This window comes from Telmatherina bonti (genome assembly GCF_933228915.1).
Source record: "Telmatherina bonti genome assembly, chromosome: 22".
In the NCBI taxonomy this organism is placed as follows: domain Eukaryota; kingdom Metazoa; phylum Chordata; class Actinopteri; order Atheriniformes; family Telmatherinidae; genus Telmatherina; species Telmatherina bonti.
This window is the reverse complement of record NC_136631.1, coordinates 34,931,175-34,951,877: the sequence shown is the minus strand read 5'-3', so window position 1 is coordinate 34,951,877 and position 20,703 is coordinate 34,931,175. Positions and strand designations below refer to the sequence as shown.

Genomic DNA, 20,703 nt, shown 5'->3' with positions numbered 1-20,703 from the left:
ACTCAGGGGACTAACAACATACAAAAGAACCAAACAGGAAAAAATAAAAAATAAAACAGGAAACCTGAAAATAAGGCACAAAAAGTCTTAACCATGACACTTTCAAGTCAGTCTGAGAAAGAACCTTTGCTGGAAAAAAACTGGCCTTGATGAGGTCTTTATTGAATTTTACCAGAGGATCAATCATCACACACAAGACCGATCACACTGCCATGTGGCGGTCATTTGTCCAAACACCAGAAAATCTGTTTTATTTTTTTTCAGGTACAAAAAAGCTTTACCTGAACCTCCCTGAGACAATCCTGCAGCATTTTAATGGGGATTGACCATCATTTGCGGTTACAGGCAGATTAATCTGTATGTTGTCTGCAAAACTGAAAGTTATGCTTTTTAATAATGCGACCCAGGGGAAGTTTATACCAGACAAAAAGAACAGGTGTTAATATACTTTTTGGCACACCATAATTCAGAGGAGACGCAGAAGAGAAGTACTGTTCTAAAACTACAGAAAAACTCTTAGAAAGGAAAAACCAAAACCAACTAAGTTTTGAACTCTTAATTTATCCACAAAATAGCAGAGGCTGACAGAAAACCTACTGAAGTTTCAACCAAGTCAGATTTGACATAATATAAATGATACATATAGAAAAAGCTATTTCATATAATTTGTTTTTTTTCTGCACCAATGACAGTAAAAGCAACAGAAACTTATATGTGAAAAGAGTTCAGAGTCCATTATAACCAATACGACGTTTATCATTTAAATCAGAATTAGAATTTAGTGAGTTGTTTAACCTACAAATAAATGAAACAGACATTTTCAGCTGTGGACACATGAGATGTGACAAAATACAGTTCCACATTCTAAGTTTTAACTCTGACAGCTACTGGTACTGACCCATCATTTATGATGGGAGGAAAAGAGTCCAATTCAAAAGCACATGTGGGAAAAAACGTGTTGATTAAACATTTTAAGGTCTTTTTCAGATGTTACGATCTTCTCAGGTCAGTTTGTTATTGACTGATCTGATGTCCTGTTTGAGCTGAAGAATCCAGCAGGGAAGGATGTGCCTTTACCAAATGTTTACACACCAAAGAGATGACTACGAGGTTGCTAGACAACTTGCAAATCCAGGGGAGGTAGTCTGTTTAAATAGCCACTAGGTCAATATTTTACTTTAATGACCACATGAATAAAAAAGTAGGTGTGTGTGTGTGTGTGTGTGTGTGTGTGTGTGTGTGTGTGTGTGTGTGTGTGTGTGTGTGTGTGTGTGTAAAAACTAGAAAGGTGCAGCTTTTGAATTGCGTCTTCATGAAGTCTGTGGGATTGCCCCTGTGCGTCTTTTCTGCGGAATCTAAATATAAATCGGTGACAAATAGTCCAAATAGCCCACAGTAGCAGCCCAACTGTGATGTGGGGGTGGTGCTGAAAGAACAGCTCCGTCTCCAAAAGTCCCCTCTGTTGGATCCGGAGTCCGTCAGGAGAAGGTCGCAGAGTGTCTCAGCTCCCACATGCGCTCCATCTTCTCCTCCTCGTTACCATGAAGAGACAAAACGCCAGGACGCTCGCGCTCATCATCAGCATCCTCACCTACCTGGTGGTGGGAGCGGCAGTCTTCGAGACCCTGGAGTCGAAACAGGAGAAAAGTCACAAGAGGAAGCTGGACGCCAGAAAGTACGAACTCATGCGCAAATATAACTTGACCAAAGCGAACTTCGAGGAGCTGGAGCACGTCGTCCTGCAGCTCAAGCCGCACAAAGCTGGAGTCCAGTGGAAATTCTCGGGCTCCTTCTACTTCGCCATCACTGTGATCACGACAATAGGTGAGCAGCACTTTTTCATTAACTCGGAAAGTGTCTCCTTTGTTCCAGGTAAGTGGACTTTCTGTTTCCAAGTGATCTAAAGAAATGAGCCTGTTGCATGAGGTTAGAAAGGCTTTTTCTCCCCGTTTGGTAAAGATGATTTAATTATCACTTAGTATCTTTAAAAGAGGAAATGAATCAGTTTGACAGGATGAAAATATGTTTATAAATGTGGAGAAAGTCTTATTAAACTTTTCACACAAATGAGAGGTGCTAAAACTATTATCACAAAAATAGATGATGTCATTTAATATAAATAAAAAATAAATAAATAAATGACCAACCTATGAAAGAATTAGTACAGTTATGAATGAAACAATAGAATAAAGATGATTTGGAAATATCAAACTGAACTTTTTCAGAATAATTAGTCTCTTCAGAATTGTTTATATATTTTTAGATTTTTTTTTCATTTATTTTTATGTCGTATATTTTGACAAAATAAAGATGATAAATGAAAATCAAAATTAAACATGGCTTCACATGAGAGTGGCACAAATGCTTCATATGTTTGTGTCGAGTATGACACTTTTATGTTTTTATGTGTTACTGAATACAACATTTTCTGCAAAGAGCAACATTGTTCCCTATTTGTCACATCAGGACTGTTTATAGTTGGAAAAATGTCCACTCTCTAATGCTGTAGAGATTTTCTGGTGAACACCCTGATAGCATCCAAACCTGGGCTACATTTGGTCTTTATGGTTTAGTTACAACGCCAGCAAGTGATTCTGGATGTGCATCAGATGTGGTCCAAAGGTCTTCACTTTCATTACATCTGTGTTTTAATGGCTAAACGTAACTACATTATCATGAGGTTGCTTTGTTGTGGGTTACAGCAAGTGCTGTGTCAACCTGATGAGGCCCAAAGACTGAAGAAAGTACCGGTTTGGGTCAATAAGGTCAATTAAAAGGCCTTGTTTGGACTAAAATGTTTTGGCTTTCTTGAGAGAAAATCAGAGTCCCGTGCCAAATAACAAAGATTTAAACTCATTTTGAGTTAGTTTAGTTTTGTTTTCAGTTATTTCCTTGCATTTTTTAGTGGTAGCATGGTCAAGTTTTTGTATTAAAAACTACACTCATTGACCACTTCATATAGGCACACTTTTAAACCGAGTTGGATCCCTTACTCTTTGTGGCATAGAATCAACAAGGTGTTGGAAACATTCCTCAGAGACTGGCATATAAAATCATCATGCAGTTGCTGCAGGTTTGTCAGTCGCACATCCATGATGAGAAACTGGTGACCATGTAGGCCTTTGGGGCACAGTGCAGTGTGACTATAAACGTGAGCATGGTCAGCAACACAGGCAGGCTTTGGCTTTTAACAGGGGCTCAGTTGGTATTAAAGAGCCCAAAGTATGCAGAGAAAACATCTCCCACACCATTCCACCGCCATTCCCAGCCTGAACCATTTATTTGAAGCAGGATAGATCCATGTTTTAAAGTGATTTTCACCTAATTCTGATCCTACCATGTGAATGTGGAGCTGAAATGGAGACTCATCAGAACAGCAGCGTTTTTCCATCTTCTGCTGTCCAGTACTGGTGAATCTGTGAATCGTAGCCTCAGTTTCCTGTTCTTACTGACAGGAGCTGCACCCGGTGTGGTCTTCTGTTGCTGCAGAATATCTGCTTCAAGGTTGGACTGTTTTCCATGCCTTGGTTGGAAGCAGAGCTTATTTCTGAAATACAAAAACTACCAACCATGCTATATTGATAGTTACTTAAATCTCCTTTCCTTCTCATTTTGATGGTTGGACTGAACTCCAGCAAGCATGGCTACATGACTAAATGCATTGATTGGCTGGTTAGATATTGCTGTTAACAACCAACTGAAAAGGTGTACCTTATAAAGTGGTCAGTGAGCGGATGTAAATAATGGTATCCAGATGTTCTCTTCTTTGATTGTGCACCACCCTCTCAGTATGTTATCCTCCTAACATGAGCTGCATTTGTAGTAAATCATGGAGAACACAAAAAACAATCCAGAAATGATTTTTTTTTTCTTAATTCGCTGATTGTTTTTTCCCATTTTGCTGTGAGATTAGTTTGGAAATAAACATATTACATAAAATAAGTCTACTAACGTAAGTAAAAGTTATCCTTTTAAAAGATAAGCATCATTTAATTTTAATGGGCATATTAATTTATTATTAACTCACAAAATGCCAGTCTATGATAAACTGTTTCTCTAGCTGGTTGCGGAACATATAGTCCTTTCTTATCATCAACCTCATGTTTTAGCATACTATGTACCATGTGAGTTTGACTTATAAGTGGCTGTTATTGCTGTTTATCTTTACTAACAATGATATATAATCTTAAAATGACAATACATATTCTATATGCAGTTTGTGTGCAATTAAATGTAAACACCATTTAAAATCCCCCCACAGGAGCTGTTTCTGATTCTGTATCTGGCATCACATTTTGACACTTCAGAGTAATTTAGGCAGAGAAAATGATGTTTCTCTGATTAGTGTTAACAACATTTCAGCTGACAACAGCGTGGGAGTTAAAAATAAATAGCTGTTAGCTCACAACTAAAGAGTGTGACTGGAGTATTACTGGAGGATTCATTGAGTGTGTATGTGTGTGCTGTTTTGCATTTAAATCAAGTGTGGTGTCACTACTAAGACTTAACAGAGGGGGTAAGAAAAGATAGACACAGTCGAAGTGGCAGCATGTGCACAGAGGTGTAAGTGTGTGCTGTGCTCTCACTCAGGTTATGGCCATGCCGCACCCAGCACCGACTCAGGGAAAGTGTTCTGCATGTTCTACGCCCTGCTGGGCATCCCGCTCACCTTGGTCATGTTCCAGAGTCTAGGTGAGCGGATCAACACGTTCGTCAGATACCTGCTGCACCAAGCCAAGAAGTGCCTGGGGATGCGTCAGACTGAGGTCTCCATGGCAAACATGGTGACGGTGGGTTTCTTCTCTTGCATGAGCACCCTGTGCGTGGGGGCTGTGGCGTTCTCCCACTGCGAAGGATGGAGCTTCCTACACGCCTTCTACTACTGCTTTATTACACTCACTACTATTGGCTTTGGAGATTATGTTGCTCTGCAAAAGGATGATGCCCTGCAGAATGACCCCCGGTATGTTGCTTTTTGCTTTGTTTACATCCTCATGGGCCTGACGGTGATCGGAGCATTCCTAAACCTGGTTGTGCTTCGCTTCCTGACCATGAACACTGAGGATGAGCGGCGGGACGCCAAGCAGAAGGCCTTGTTGTCTGTCAGTAAGCCTAGAGGGGAGGTGGCTCATCTATTACCGCTCTCAACCTCGACTTCCATCACACCTGTAGCAGATGACTCCATGAAGGCTAAAGATTTAAAAGGTGCCTACACTGAGGTGCTGCATTTCCAAACTATATGTTCATGCTTGTGGTACAGGAGCAAGGAGAAACTGCAGGGCTCCATACCCACCATGATCCCTCAGGAGCTGACATTCTCTGATGCCTACATGCAGCAGAACAGTAACTGTCCTCACTACGTGGATCCTGGATCAACAGGTTGCGTTTGCAGTCCACGTCAGTGCACGAGCATAAGCTCCATAACAACAGGCCTACACATTCTCTCTCCGTTCAGGGTGTTTAAGAGACGCAGCTCCGTCTAAGTCTGTCTGCTACAACAGCTCTCAGTGCAGCCAGTCTGCCGCTGCCAAGAGGACGACAGCAAAGGCATGGGCTGCAAGTAGATATTTGTGGTGCTATAATCCCGGTATTCCAACAGCAGAATGCGCAAAAGGAAAAAGCACATGCAGCACTGTAAACAACAAAGTCTTACTCAAATATTTGGTTGAGAAAGAACAGCCTGTATGTTTTTATTTTAGGCTTCCTCTGTGCTTTGAGGAGTCAGGTTGGTACGATGTCATGTGCGTTACTGCATATGAACATGTTGCAGTGTATGTGGTGGATCATGTACACAACCTGAAGGTTATAAAAAAGCAACCGGAACAGGTGCTGAGCAGGTGGAGTCTACAGAGCAATGACATGGTAAAAAGACGAGATTAAAAAAAGGGAGTACAGAGTTGTACGTCCAGTTTGGCTCCTGCATCATGAATATGTCTTTATGATTTTTTTTTTAAAGAAAAAAAACAAAACATTTTCATCCCAGTTTTTGTAACTGGCCTCCTTATGTTGTCTTCACAACGCGTTTAAACAAGTCATGATTGTGGGAGCTGCAGTTGAGCTGACGCATACCAATAACTTCACATGACTCACATGTGTAGCTGTCCTTGTTATTGTGACTTCAAGTCCTCTCGGTGCCTCAGTCACAAACACTACATTATGTAATGTGACAAGTGGATACTTAAAATCATAAATAAAGCAAACTGTAAAACTATATAAGCAAATAATCACAAGTTGACACTCACCAGCACTGAAAAAAGCACAATTATCTGGGTTTTGTGGTGCAACACTTAAAAATGACTGTTGGGATGAATCAACAACTCTGAACTCAACATGATGAGCTTCACCAACTTTATATTTACTGCATAGATGATGTCAGGTGTTTCTGTTATTTAATCCACTCAGGGGGTGTCAAACTCCGGTCATCGAGGGCCAGTTTCCAGCAGCTTTTTTATGTTTCCCTTCACCAACACACCTGATTCTAATCAAATGGATCCAACGGCCTCCTGTCAGCATTTTTATTCATTTCTGTCAGGTGTGTTGGAGCAGGGACACAACAAAAACCTGCAGGAGACTGGCCTGGACGGTAATTTGACACCAGTTCATTTGGTGGGTAATTACTAACTTTGTTTAGGCTCTGCTGAGTCCAGAAGTCAGAGCAGATGCAGATTTCCTGCATATAGTTTCCAATAGAGCCAGTGTAGTTTATGTATGTGGCTCAGCTACGGCGCTATGAAAGGAGCTGTTAAACATTATGAGGTCCAGCAGTACTGTGATGCCAAAGTTTATTTGAAGAATGTCAGAGATCCTGTCTGCAAAATTTTCATGAAATTCAGCTTGCATGCTTTTACCAGACAATGGTGCTTAAATTAAGAGATTTCTTTCAGCTTTTAATTGGCTTTGCTGACACTAAGCAGCAGCAGAAACAACCACTGCGACTGTGTTTCCAGACAAACGCCTTTTAAACTTATTAGCATATTAACTATTATTTGTTTAAAATCACAAAAAATGTAAAAACAGCCCGGTGTTAAATATTATTTGCATCAGACCAAGAAATAATCATCACACTGTATACATCGCTTACTGTGTGTGATTTTTTTTTTTCCTTACAAATGAAATGAACAAATATATAAACTGTTAGGGTTTAGAAAGATGACTGTTAGTTTTGTATATTTTCAGGCTTTCCCCAGACTCTCATGCTAAGCCAACGCCCAGTGTTCTCACTGTCCTTTCACTTTTTTTTTCTGCTCTCGTATGGTAGTGATTAGGGTTCAGAGTTGGAAATCCATGGTTATGGCCACAATAATATACGTGCATAAGGCGTAAAAGGTTTTATTATTTATGTCACAGTTGCTTTCAGACCAACTGGACACTGGAAACCTTTTCCCAGTTATTACACTTTGAGCAACAACCCTTTTACGTGCTGTTAATTCCTAAAAACATGCATATATGTATGTGTACATATATATATATATATATATATATATATATATATATATATATATATATATATATATAATATATATATATATATATATATATTTTTTTTTTTTTTTTATTTTGCTTCACAATTTTAAAATTGAATTTTTGTTAAGAAAAAAAATTCTGTTTTCTTTTTCAAACAAATCCATTATTAAATTTTTGTCATTTCAATTGCTTTTATTGAGCTTTTTACATGTCTTATTGGGCATTATAGCAGCAGAATGATGGTCTGGATACTGTGTTGTTTTTTCCTCAGAATCAAATCGGGACAAAAGCATATAATTACAGCACAAATATTTATATATGGGATTTACATGACATCCCAACCCTCCTGTTTTTGGGTCAAAAATGACCTAAAATTGTGTAGAAAACTCCTTTACTATTGTTTCCTCAACTATAGATATTGTAACTTTTCCTAAAGTGACCCCATCATACACACTGCTGACTGATCCTAGACAGAAGTAAAACCTTTTCATGCAGATGTACAATCCCATTTCTGTATAAGACACAAGCATTAAAGTTTTGTTCAGTTCTGCATTCAGTCTGTAAACCTGCTGCAGATTTCAGAACCATTCTTACAGTCCAGCAAGCACTGAAATAATTGATACGATATGCATAGTCTGTGATACACAATCCTAAAATTGATAAATGGGGAATCCAACCAATGGGGGCCCAGAGAAGAACCATGGGAAGCAGGTTGGACTGGATGTGAGGTGGAAACCTTTTCTTCATCTCTCATGGACCCAGACTGCAGGGGAGGATTTCCATGGTTGGAACATCTAAAAACAAAACGCCTGAGTTTCCTAATAGTAAAGGAGAGAAGAGCCCTCTAACACATCCCAAAGAAAAACAAAAGTCCAGCGTATCTCTCCTGCACAACCACAAGAATTGTCTTCACTAAACTGAATTCAAAACAACTTTCTATGCATTTGTGATACTTCCTTTTGCCATTTAAAGGGATCAGCAACCCTGGTCCTTGAAGTCCGCTGTCCTACAGGTTTTAGAAGTTTCCCTGCTGCGACACACCTGAAATTAAGCTGATCTTAAACTGCTTGCTATCAACATCCATGACTTGCAGGACAAAGATGTCTTCAGGATCAGGGCTTGTGATCCCTGAGCTGTACATCTACTATCTCTTCATAAAAAAAATATTGTTTACTACCTTTGCAATATCTTAAGAACTAATGATTATAATTATAAATCTAGTTTAAAAAAGAGAACAGATATAACAGCCATGTTGAAAAAACAAAAAAAAGGGGTGTCCACTGAATGAACGCAGCCGTTTTGCACTGCAGACATGAAAAGCTCTGCTATTCAGACAGTTTCTGATTAAGTACCAGTTATTCCTTCTTGCAAAATAGTCAGCATTTATGATCAAATAAAATTCCTCTTATTTAGATTATTGGTGAGGCGAGGTCATTGTATACCCGAACGACAAAAGGTGAATAAAGAATGAAAAGATAACAGGAGGGTTTCTAACCACTGCAAAATTATTGATCAAAAACTCTTATGTACATGTAAATGAAAAGAACTAGAAACGTTCTTTAGAAAAATACCCCTTCGTCATCATTTGTACTCCACTGAGTACTCTTAATAACTGTTAATAATCAGAAAAGGCATACTCTGTGTGGCTACTGGACTATCTTCTGGTTGTTATGTGTTGTATCATGGAGCTGAATGTTTCTTAGCTTTGGCATATCACATCATAAATTGTTATTAGAACTTGAAATGTTGGATCAGGACATAGAGATTAACAGTCTGATGAAGGGCATCACAATGATAAATAAATGTGCTTTGATCCCTTATTTTCTTAGATTGATTCTTTATCTGAGCCAGAATACATTCCAGTGGATTAATAGATAAGCAGGTTTTCCTCTCTGATGTAACCTTGGCTTATAACATTGATAGTTTTAAGACAAAAACCAGACACATAAACTGATTACATGTTTTTTACATGTGTTTGTGGTGAACCTGGGCTAATTTCTAATCTGCTGAATAAAAAAAAAACTCCTTAGGTTTAAAGGCTTAGATGGATTGTGGTCACGATTAATATCCATTAAAGCTCCATTTTTTCATTGTGCTTTTTTTTTTACCACACTACTCAGAGGCTTCAAAGAATTGACTGACTAACCACTCAAAAAACCAGCTCTTCAAACATGAAGCATTCAAAACTGTGTGAATCACATCTGGATCAGTCATACAAGCTATTCTAATAGCAGAGTGACAGACTGGAAGGGGGGAGGGGGGCTTGCCATGTTGGTACAATGAATAATTAGTTGGTTGTCAATCACAGATAATCGTGATAAACTAAGTCGTAATGACTGATAGAAAAAGCAAAAATCCCCTTTCAGCTCAGATTGCATGCATGTCTGGGTATGTTTTGGTGCTTTGTGTTGTATTTTTCTCACATTTGATTTATTTCTGCCAGTGCAGCAGAGTTTTAATCTTTGCCAGTGGCTAAACTCATTTTTTAGATTACTTTTTAAAAATGAAACAGAGAGATGAGGTTAACAATTATGCAGCTAAAATAGTCATCAGAGAGGAGATGGACTCACCTGAAACAGGATAAAAGTGCACAAGGAAAGGCTGCAACAAATAATTGTTTATTCTTCAATCATTTAAAAAATATAATGGTATGTTGCTTGAAAATACTGAAAGCATCTGCTTTTGATAACCTTTTTTCAGAGCAAAAACATTAAGTTTTCTGATGAAATCTATCAAAAATACATCTGCAAAGCCGTGAATATAAAGGTGAATTGCTTATCAGAAATCAGCAAACCGAGTTGTCTATTTGTTGTACACAAAATTAGTGTCTATCTTTTCTATCAGCTTCCTGTAATGAGCTGTTTACCTGCTTTCTCTGATTGTCTGCAGCCAATCTTGGGAATGTAGGAAATCACCCCCTGAAGCATAAATACATGAGCTATGAGGGAGTTCTAGTAAATGAGCAGCAATATTTTTATTCCTGTATCCAGAAATAAACTGATCATCACAGATGATCTTAACATGTGTCTGTGGGTGGATTTTCTTTTTTTTTTTTTTTTCCTTTTAACTTTTTGGCATTTATTTTTTGCCTCGTGGGTGAAATCCTGCTCATGTAACACATAAAAACAGGTGCAAACATTACATGCAAATGCTTGCCTGGTGTCTCAGAAACTGCTCTCATGTAGAGAAACAGAGCCGCTGTGCTGGGTGGAAATTTTATACGTGACGGAGGAAGAATTATTGTACATGTTTTGTGAGAATTGTTGGCTATAAATAAGGATTGCGTCATGTTGCACCAACATGTTTTTCCGGTCGCTTGCATGAAGTGGACTGTCTGAACGCAGACAAAAATTGTGCTCAAACATTACTTGAAAATTTCGTGCCACGGGATACAGTTGAGACTAAGAATTTGTTTAGCAACAAAAAAAAAAAAAAAAGATGCCACATCTGTAAACAATATTGTGTTGTTTATGATGAAGAATATTATTTTATCAATAAAAAGCTTTCTTTTTTTTAATGTTGGATTGTGCTTATTTTGAAGCCACAGTCATGCAGTTACTATATATAATAAAAATATTTTTTTCTTTTTATGATTATTTTACATTTATTACCACGATAAACATCATGCCAGCTGTACTCTTGTGATTTTACCATCTCTTCTATTTTTACACACATGGTTTAAGGGAAAAAAAAAAAAAAAAAAGCCTGCTGAATGTATAGAAATGACCATTTGGACCAGATGGTTTCCTCCTAGGAATTCTGACAGAGGTCCAGTTCCGGACAACCTACAGCAGGTTAGTCACGAGCAAAAGTGTGACAGTGTATCATTACGTAATTTCTTGTGGCAGTACGTATATGTTTAAACTATTTCGAGCAGGGCTGCTCAATTCAGCGGGGGCCACTGGCCTGCAGTATTTCCCTGTTCCAACACACCAGACTTACATTAAGCCAACATCCATGTTCTGCACAAGGACCCATTGTTTTTAGTTTACTGGAGAAAAACCTGCAAAACTTCATTTGGACCCTAATATGACCAAATTAAGTAGTCCTTATTTATAATAACTCAGCAAATATGTAAAACACATAAAGTAGCAAATGTTTTTATGTGTGAGTGTGTTTATGTTTGCGCTTTTACTGTTAATCTACTTAAACAATTTATAAAGGATACAATGTCGATAAAATTTTCCTCTACAAAACCTACAAAAAACAAAATTATCCTTTGATTGAAGCACAAAATAATCACTTCTATGAGTTAATCCCATCACAAAGAGGACAAATGTCATTTTCTTCTATAATTTGGTGGCAAACACTGATAAATAATGATTTTCCTCAATTAGGACTTTGTTTAGGGCTGCACAGTGGCGTAATGGTCAGGGTGGTGGCTTCAAACCAAAACAGTCGCTGCTTTGAGCCTTTGCTGGGGGGTTTAAACAATTCAATTCAATTCAACTTTTTTCAATGTATGCCTGCTCCAACACACCTGACTCAAACTAATCAGTCATTGTGCAGAACTTCATTGGCTGTTGGATCAATTTAATGGAAGCCAGCTGTGTTGGAGCAGGAATACACTGAAAACCTGCAGGACAGCAGCCCTTGAGGACTAAGTTGGGGCAGCCCTGCTCTAAATTCTCTTTAGGAAAATGGTTGTTTGGCCCTGTGATGATTGGGCGACCTGTGCAGGGTGTACCCTGCCCCTTGCATCATGATTGCCAGGCTCCAACTTCCTTCTGACTCTTAAGTGAACTAAATGATACAGAAATTAATTGATTTGTGTGTTATTGTTTTTTTTTTTTTTTTTATTATACTGACACCCAGCAGCCTTTGAAAGGGTTTATTTTTTTTGCATGAAAACGGTCACAACAAAATCAGACGTCTTATTAAGTAAATTCACACCACCTAAACCAGGAATGTCAACCTTTATTCCTTCAGAGTTACTGTTCAAAAGGTTTTAGATGTTCAAGTATTTGTGATTTAAGTAAAATGTGTCCAACAGATTTCTCTGTGCATCAAAGCAGGGAAACATCTAAAACTGGCAGGAGAGTGGCCCTGGAGGACCAGAGTTTGAGATCCATAACCTAAACTAGTTGCACAAATATTATATATTGACTTATCCTTTTGTTAAAAACTGTTAAATCAAAATGTATTTATTTCCACACATTTTTTGTGGTTTTCCTTCAAACGGATTGGCTCATCTAATGCAGCAACACATTTCTTCTTTTGGAGGCTTTTCTTTGTGAGTCATTCTCACTTTCAATGTGATCATCACCTTGTTGAAAGTTGTTTTTTTATAGCTTTTATTTTCAACCACAGGACACATTGCGTCATATTTAGTCTTTTATATGATGCAGAATTCCTGATCAATAGCAGCAAGCTGCAGAATCTGCAGGCTGTGAAACAACCTTAAGTCATATGTCTACGGCACAGCAACAATGTTTTTCTGGTAATTCTGCACACCTTTATCACAAAATAATTCAAGTGTGATTCATCGTACCAGAGCATATTATTGCAAAAAGTTTTCTTTTTGTTTTATGTTAACAGGTTAGCTATAGTTTAGGTGCAAAGTTCTTTTCTTTGCAGGCCAAATTTGTGCAAACTCTTGGGATTTTAAGCAAATGCAATTTGATAACTAAATGTGCATGATATTTGCATTTTTTAGATTTTTTTTTTTCTGTGTGAAACAACCTAACATTGCATCATATGAAGTATTTTCTTCTCAGTTAAATTAATTGTTTCACATAATTTAGATGCTTTTTAAATTCTTTGCAAGCCTGATAAACATCTGCAACTTTCGCTAATAGCCCTGGTATCACACACTTTGAGCAAAGAAAAGACAAACACAAAGAAAAATATGTCAGAGATTTAAATAACTTGTAGTGTGAGGGAGTTATAGCCATGGTAGCTAATATGAGTTTTTTAGAAAATGATCAACATAGAGGTGCATTACCGTGTACAAACCAACTACATAATCTTATATTTTGATACCAAGCTGATCATCTTGCAGTGATTGCATGACACCCCCATGTTATAAACAAAGGTCTGAACGACTGTACAAAGTTAGTTGTGGAAAATAAAAACATTTCCATCCTATAAAAACTATAAAAACTGATCATATGATATAAACTATGAACAGGATTACCACATCAAAGTGTCAGTTGTTAAGGGCAATTAGGAAGGTATCTCATTATTAAAATTTGCTTGCAACATCAAACCAGATTGAGTGAGCTGGCCTGGTGCCGGTGAATCTGCCTGTAGCCATTAGACGTTCAGCACAGAAAGGCAACAGAAGGAGCATCCATTCGACAAATCCCTGTATTGACCCCCCATTGCTGGAGCATCTGCTGTTTTTTACTTTGGCCACAGACCTGAGTATCTATGTCAAAGACAAAAATAGTTCAGCTGAGAAGGTCAGCTATGGCGTTACATCACCTAAGTAATGTGGGGTTGTTGTTTTTTTTTTTATTATTTTGGGAAACTCTGGTCAGGTTAAAACCTTTTTTAAATATATCAAATATTCTTATTGACTGTCTGAATTTGTTTGTTATATTTTGATATTTACTTTTTTCTTTTAAGTAATTTATTTGTTTACTATGTTGTCTAAATGAATGATTTCAGGTGATTTCTTTGTTGTCATAAAGTTAATGAAGCATTCAAAAATTAGCAGTAACTTTTAACAAAGCAATAAAGTAACCGACATAAATGAAAGGCTGTTTCCACCAATTCTAAATAAAAAATTACAACATAGTATATAATAATTCTGAGAATCATAGTGATATGTAACAAAAGATGAAATTCAAAGTCATACAAAGAAGTCAGATTTTGAGATTTAGTGTTTAATAGCATTGAAATTTAGAATAATTTGATTATGAAAATTATCTTAAATATTATATATATGTAAAAAATTATGTGCTTTTAAGTTATTATAATAACATTAAAGATATAAATATGACATTCAGATTCATGATTATGAGATCAAAAATAAGAAATATAAAATATGAAGAAAGAATTGTGTGCTTCAATTTATGAGATAAAAGTTATCATTATGAGATTCAACGTCATGATTGGACTAAAATGTCAGAAATATTAAACATTAAGTTGTAAATATGAGCTTTAAAGTTACAATGAGGTTACAAAACCAAATATGAAATACTATTTCAAAATGTTAGTTTATACGACAGAGAAATGGGTTTCCAGTTCAATAAAACCAAGAACATGAGTGAGAAACAAACCCTGATGTCCGGGAGCTGGATAGAAAAGGTTACGCAACTCGTGTCACGTGACAACCTCTGAGCACTGCTTTTGTCTGAGTGTCCATGAACGTAACACACATTGGCTGGCTGCTGCTCCTTTAAAACAAAAAAAAGTTTAACATCCAGAAAGTCTGCGACGCTCCAAAATGGACCTGCGGGAGCTGACTGGGAACGCACTGGCCCAGAATAAGAGAACGGCTCTTCTGATCGGCGGAGCCGGAGCTGCTCTCCTGGGACTTGGTCTCGGATATAAATACATGTGGAGGCCAGAAAAAGCTGTGCGTGTGGGCGTAGTGTCGCAGCTTCTCATTCACCCCCTCAAGTCCGGTAAAGCGGTGCCTGTGGCTCTTGCAGAATGCCAGAAAATGGGACTGAAGTTCGGAGAGCTGCAGGATCGGTGAGTGTTGCGCAGAAAGTTTTCCAACTCTTCACCTGTCATGTATTATCTCTCCTGTTCACACATGAGTACAAAGGTTTGAGCTGCCGAAACAGTTGCACAAGCAAATGACCAAATTTAACATATAAAAACAAATACAGCTCACAGTTTTTCACCACTTAAGGATTAATACAACTCACCCACAATCCTAGTTACTTTTGTTGGGCTATTAACTTTTTGAAGAAAAAAAAAAAATAGAAAAGTTGAAAACTCCAAACCTTCACAGCTGTTTGCAGTTGTTGCACATTGGACCCCTTCATACCTTACAATGAAACAATGGTTTGTAGGGTGCTAATAGCTATTTCATTGCACCAGTGGAACAAAATAAGTGGTGGTACCCCCTTAATGACTTGCTGTCAGTTTGTCATGCAAATATGGGACAAAAACATGGCTGATACTTGCATGTAGATCTATACATTGATCTATAGATTAATAGTTTTATAGCACAGAAATGACAAAAATACAAACACAGCAAGTTCTAAATCAAATCCACATTTGCCAAATTCAAAGTACCATGGAGACACTTTTATGAATTTCAAGCCTCATTGCTGGACATTAAAAATAACACTGAAAAGAAATACACAAACTTAAAGTTAATTAACCCTTTCATGCAATGAATTAATAATAAAAACATTGCAGCATTTTTCACATTTTTCTAAAAAAAAAAAAAAAAAAAACCCCACTGAATTGATTTATAAAATTACCCTCCTCATTCATGAATATGCAAGAAAAAAGCTTGTAAATAGGGGCCCACCACAGGACCACTATGCATGAACGGGCTAAAAACAAAAAAAGTTATACATTTAGACTTATTTAGCTTATTACCAGACTAATTTAACAGTGCATTGCACAAATAAATTGATCCCTTTTTCCTTCTTAAAAGATCACGTTCAGTGGGCTTGGAAGGCACATTTATAAAAACAATCTGGTTACACATTAAGCCCAAACCTTAAATATGTAAATATTTTTTCATGCTTGAGCTGTTCGAAGCATTAGAAAAGACATTTTGCAGCCCAGATTGGTTTAAGCAGAGAATAAAAATGAAATCTGATGTTAAAATATAAAAAAAAAAACTGAATTTCTTCACAACTCACCAGCCGTATCCAAGGCAACCAGTGATATCATCAACCCCTTCTTGTTTGAGTTTCTTCTCTTTCCTGTTATTAAAGCCTATCAAGAGTTCAGAGTGCAGGTTTATTGTCCAAACACTGGACCTAAACCAGCTATACTGAATATGCAGATTGGAGAGTTCCACATATTTTGTGTGTGTTGTGTTTGCAGACACTGGCTGGTGGTGACTGAGGACAGCCACATGGTGACAGGCAGGCAGGAGCCCCGTCTGGTGTTGGTGTCTCTGACCTGCGAGGGGGGTCATGTTTGTTTGAACGCACCAAGCATGGAGGAGCTGAAGTTCCCCATCAAACAGCCTGTCAACCCCATCCTCAACTGCAGGTTTTCCATTGCTGTCATTTTAATCCACACAATCAAAACCATTCCAATTTTGATCAAGCAAAGTTTGCATTTTAGAAGCTGATACTATCACCCAACATTTGCATGACACTGTGGGGGCCCTCAGCAGCAGAATGCTGCACCCACCATGCAAGGCTGCATTGCATAAAAGCTGTAACTTTTGTTTCATGTCGCATGTAAAGGCTTCCCTTTTCTAATCAACCTGTTAAATGCAGTTTTTAGGAGCAATAAGATTTGTATTGCTATAAATACTAATTCACCTACACACTGTGTGTATGCATATTTTTGCAACTTGGATTTAGAAATTTCTCTCTCAAAGGGCAATCACCGTAGTTTGTCCACTCACCAGCCACTTTATTAGATCCACATGTTTAATCGCTTGTTAACACAAATATTTAATCAGCCAATCACATAGTAACCCCATGCATTTAGTCACGTAGACACGCTCAAGACGTCTTGGTGAAGTTCAAACTGAGCGTCAGGATGAGGAAGAAAGAAGATTTGCGCGACTTTGAATGTGGCATGATTGTTTCAGAAACTACTGATTTACTGCGATTTTCATGCACAACCATTTGTAGGGTTAACAGGGAATGCTCTGAAAGAGTGGAAAAAATCCAGTAAGCTGCAGTTGTCTGGACCAACATGTCTTGTTTATGTCAGAGGAGAGTGGACAGACTGGTTGGAGATGGTGGAAAGGCAACAGGAAGTAAGCACTGCTTCCAACCAAGATATGAAGAATATCTCTGAACACAACCGTCTCTGACCATGTCCATCCCTTCATGAGCACAATATAGCTTCTTCTGATGGATACTTCCATCCAGCAGGATGATGCACCACGACGATGAGTTCACTGTCCTCCAACGGCCTCCACAGTCACCAGATCTCATTCAGAGCACCGGTCCATCAGAGCATATTTGGGATGTGGTGGAACGGGAGATTCTCATCATGGAAGTGCAGCAACTGTGTGATGCTTCATGTCAACATGGAGCAAAATATCTAATGGAGGAATGCACGGTGGTGTAGTATTTAGCACTGTAACCTCATAGCAAGAAGGTTGCTGGGAGGAGGTTGGAATAGCGGCTTTTCTGTATGAAGTTTGCATTTTTACCTTGTTTATGGGTGGGTTTCTCTCCAGGTACCCCGGCTTCCTCCCACTGTCTAAAGACATGCATGTTAGGTTAATTGATCACTCTCCTTAGGAATGAGTGTGATTAGCCTGAATGGCTGCTTGTCCCTCTGTGTGGCCCTGTGATGGACTGGCGACCTGTCCAGAGTGTACCCTGTCTCTCGCCTGGTGACTGCTGGGATAGGTTACAGCGGTATGGAAAAGGGATGTTTCCAACACCTTGTTGTAGAGCTGCAGAATATATCATTGAGCATCATCATCGCAGTGGACATGTGTGCAATGGTCACATCACAGGTCCTGCAATGGAGGCAGATGAGCTCAAAATGGTCATTTGTACATCTACGACCTGCAGACGTGGATGGGAAGCCTCCAATGAGAGCAGTCATAAATGACACACAATAAAACAATTCCTGAGGATCTAGCACAATTACACCAAGATAACGATAAGAATATGTCTCCAATACAGACAAATGTGCAGGTTAATGCCAAGAAGATGTCAGGATTGCAGCATAACTTAAAATGCTTTTCAAGTCATCTGCAAATATCTGTATATTTACAAATTGCAGCATTTATCACAGGGTTAGGAAAAAACCGCTGCGTTATGCAGCCTTACCTTGTTGAATTTATTATGTCAATAAATCATGCAGTTTGAAATGCACAAGTGTGTCCAACTAGGTACTAGCAAGGTGGACCTAATGGAGTGGTCAGTGACTGTTTCGTCTTGACATTGTATGTATATATACTGTACCTGAGGTGTGTATGCTTCACTCATAAGAAATCATTGGTCCTGTAATGTAAATTTCTTCAGCATTGGATAAAATTGAACCTTATTTTAACACGTTTTAAGCTTTTTGAACAAGAAAAAACATCAAACGTGTGAATGTGTGAAGAGTTTAGTTCTGTTCTTTGTGGTATTTATTTCTCTTCCACCTCTGTTTTCAGACACGTAGCATCTTCTCTTTGCTTTACAGAGTGTTCAGCGCTGCCATTCAGGGCAGAGATTGTGGCGACGAAGCGTCTCAGTGGTTCACCCGTTATCTCGGGACAGAGAAAACCTTTCGTTTGGTCTACTTCGAACCGCAGATGAGGGCCAGGAGGTCAGCTGACATTGAGCCTCTTTTCCCAAAAGATGAGGTAGTTTGTGCTGCTGCTTTACATCTCCATGGTGGGTGTCCGGTTACCCTGATGTGTTTGAAATCTTTATCCAGCAGGTTGCATACCCGGATGTAGGACCTGTGATGCTGCTTTCCGAGGCTTCCGTTAAGGATCTAAGCAGCAAGTTGGAGAAGGATGTCACGGTGGAGCGTTTCCGTCCAAACATTGTGATAAGTGACTGTGAAGCATTCAGTGAGGTCTGTCATGTAGTCTTTCCCAACATAATTACGCCTCAAATTCATCTTCCTTTCCAGTTCCTCCAGACAGATTTTTTTTTTTTTTTTTTTAAAGTACAAAAGGTCTTAAAATAGCAGATGCACTGTGTCTGTGAGCTGCAACCCCGGAGGTTTTGTTTAATTTCTCCTTCCCACCCAGAAAAATAATCATTTGAATCTTTACCTCTGACTAATGCCTCGCCCTTTTCAGTGTGAACATCGAGGACTAAATATATCTCCAACCGCTTTGCTTTTCCAGGATTCATGGGAAGAGCTCCAGATTGGCAGCGTGCGACTGCAGCGTGTAATGTCATGTGGAAGGTAACACAGCTGACACTTCACACAGATTTTAATGTGAGCGAATCACTTAATTTACCAACAACAGTTCAAAGCAGCTGCCAGGTTGATTCCTGGGACACAAATGTTCAAATCTTTGCTGCACAGATGCAAACTCGCTTATTTTTGTCGTTGGCAGATGTATTTTCACCACAGTTGACCCAGAGACTGGTGTAATCAGCAGAAAAGAGCCCCTGGAAACCCTTAAAAGGTAACATTTTAACTTTAGTGAAGGTTAGTTTCTTTATAGATTTAGTGGTAAATGTATTTAAAAAAAAAATGGCAGTGCAGATTGGAAACTTGAAGCAACATATTAAAAAAAAACAGAAAAAGATGTGTTAATGAGGAATATCTTTTCTTTTCTAAATATGTGAGCAGAGTTCTTCACAAAAGGAATTCGAAATAACCGTACTGCTCCTTTTTTCGTTGCCTGGATATAAAGAGGGGCAGCTTGACAGCTGGTGATTAGCAGCAAAATGGGTCATAAACTCCATAAACTGCCACAATACAAGCTGGTGGCTTTAAATGAGCTGAACCAAAATAAAAAAGTTCAAGTAAAATGAACATGGTTCCTGTCACACTATAAATCTGCTGTTATTGTAAAGTCAGCCGTTTACTTATTGTTTAATGGCATAAAGGGGATATGTATACATAAGAGCCTCAGACTTCTTCATGAGATATTTTTATCTACCTCCAAACAGCCATCAGTAATCTTAGGCCTTGTCTACAGGTAGAAGGGTATCTCGCATATTTTACTACGACTGGATCTATCATCCACATGAAAGCGCAGATTTACGGCGTTAAAAACTGTTCTTTTTAAAAGCCTCCGACCAAAGTAAAGATTTTCGAATACTACGTGTGTGTATCTGCATGTGGACGTACATAACTGAGGATTTCAGTTTCGAAACGTCACTGCCTGAGACAAAAAATGCTCAACGTCAGATGTGTGACCAGTGTTTACACTGGGTGTCTTCTGAATGTAACGGTACTTAAAGTGGCTCTATCATGTACGTTTCAGTATAATTTATTTTGATAAGTCCAGAAGGGCAAGAAATAATGAAGCATTTTTCACAAACCCCCTTTTTAATTTTGTATTGATCCACTCAGATCAGCCTCTGCAAGAACAGAGAAAGCACCGCCCTCTGCCTGCGTCTGATTGGTCAACTGCTCAGCGTAGTTATACTGAGCAGTGAATGTGGGCGTGGCTTTCTTCTCATGAACATGCACAACCGGGAGAAGATGGCCAATCACCGA

General features: G+C 38.4%; 2 protein-coding genes across 2 annotated transcripts in view; both read left to right on the top strand.

Annotated features, from left to right (window-relative positions):
- Nucleotides 1–1,535: 1,535 nt before the first annotated feature.
- On the top strand, nucleotides 1,536–5,483 carry kcnk3b (potassium channel, subfamily K, member 3b; the record flags this gene model as incomplete). Its single annotated transcript, XM_079262616.1, has 2 exons — nucleotides 1,536–1,824; nucleotides 4,591–5,483. The coding sequence occupies exons 1-2, from the start codon at nucleotides 1,542–1,544 to the stop codon at nucleotides 5,481–5,483; spliced, it is 1,176 nt and encodes a 391-aa protein (XP_079118742.1). The 5' UTR covers nucleotides 1,536–1,541.
- Nucleotides 5,484–14,779: 9,296 nt separating this feature from the next.
- marc1 (mitochondrial amidoxime reducing component 1) overlaps nucleotides 14,780–20,703 on the top strand; it is a 7,273-nt gene continuing 1,349 nt past the window's right edge. The window contains exons 1-6 of the mRNA XM_079262294.1: nucleotides 14,780–15,108; nucleotides 16,429–16,599; nucleotides 18,715–18,877; nucleotides 18,952–19,095; nucleotides 19,373–19,434; nucleotides 19,589–19,660. Of these exons, the coding sequence (XP_079118420.1) occupies nucleotides 14,858–15,108; nucleotides 16,429–16,599; nucleotides 18,715–18,877; nucleotides 18,952–19,095; nucleotides 19,373–19,434; nucleotides 19,589–19,660 (863 nt within the window). The 5' untranslated portion in view covers nucleotides 14,780–14,857. The remainder of the gene's footprint in view (nucleotides 15,109–16,428; nucleotides 16,600–18,714; nucleotides 18,878–18,951; nucleotides 19,096–19,372; nucleotides 19,435–19,588; nucleotides 19,661–20,703) is intronic.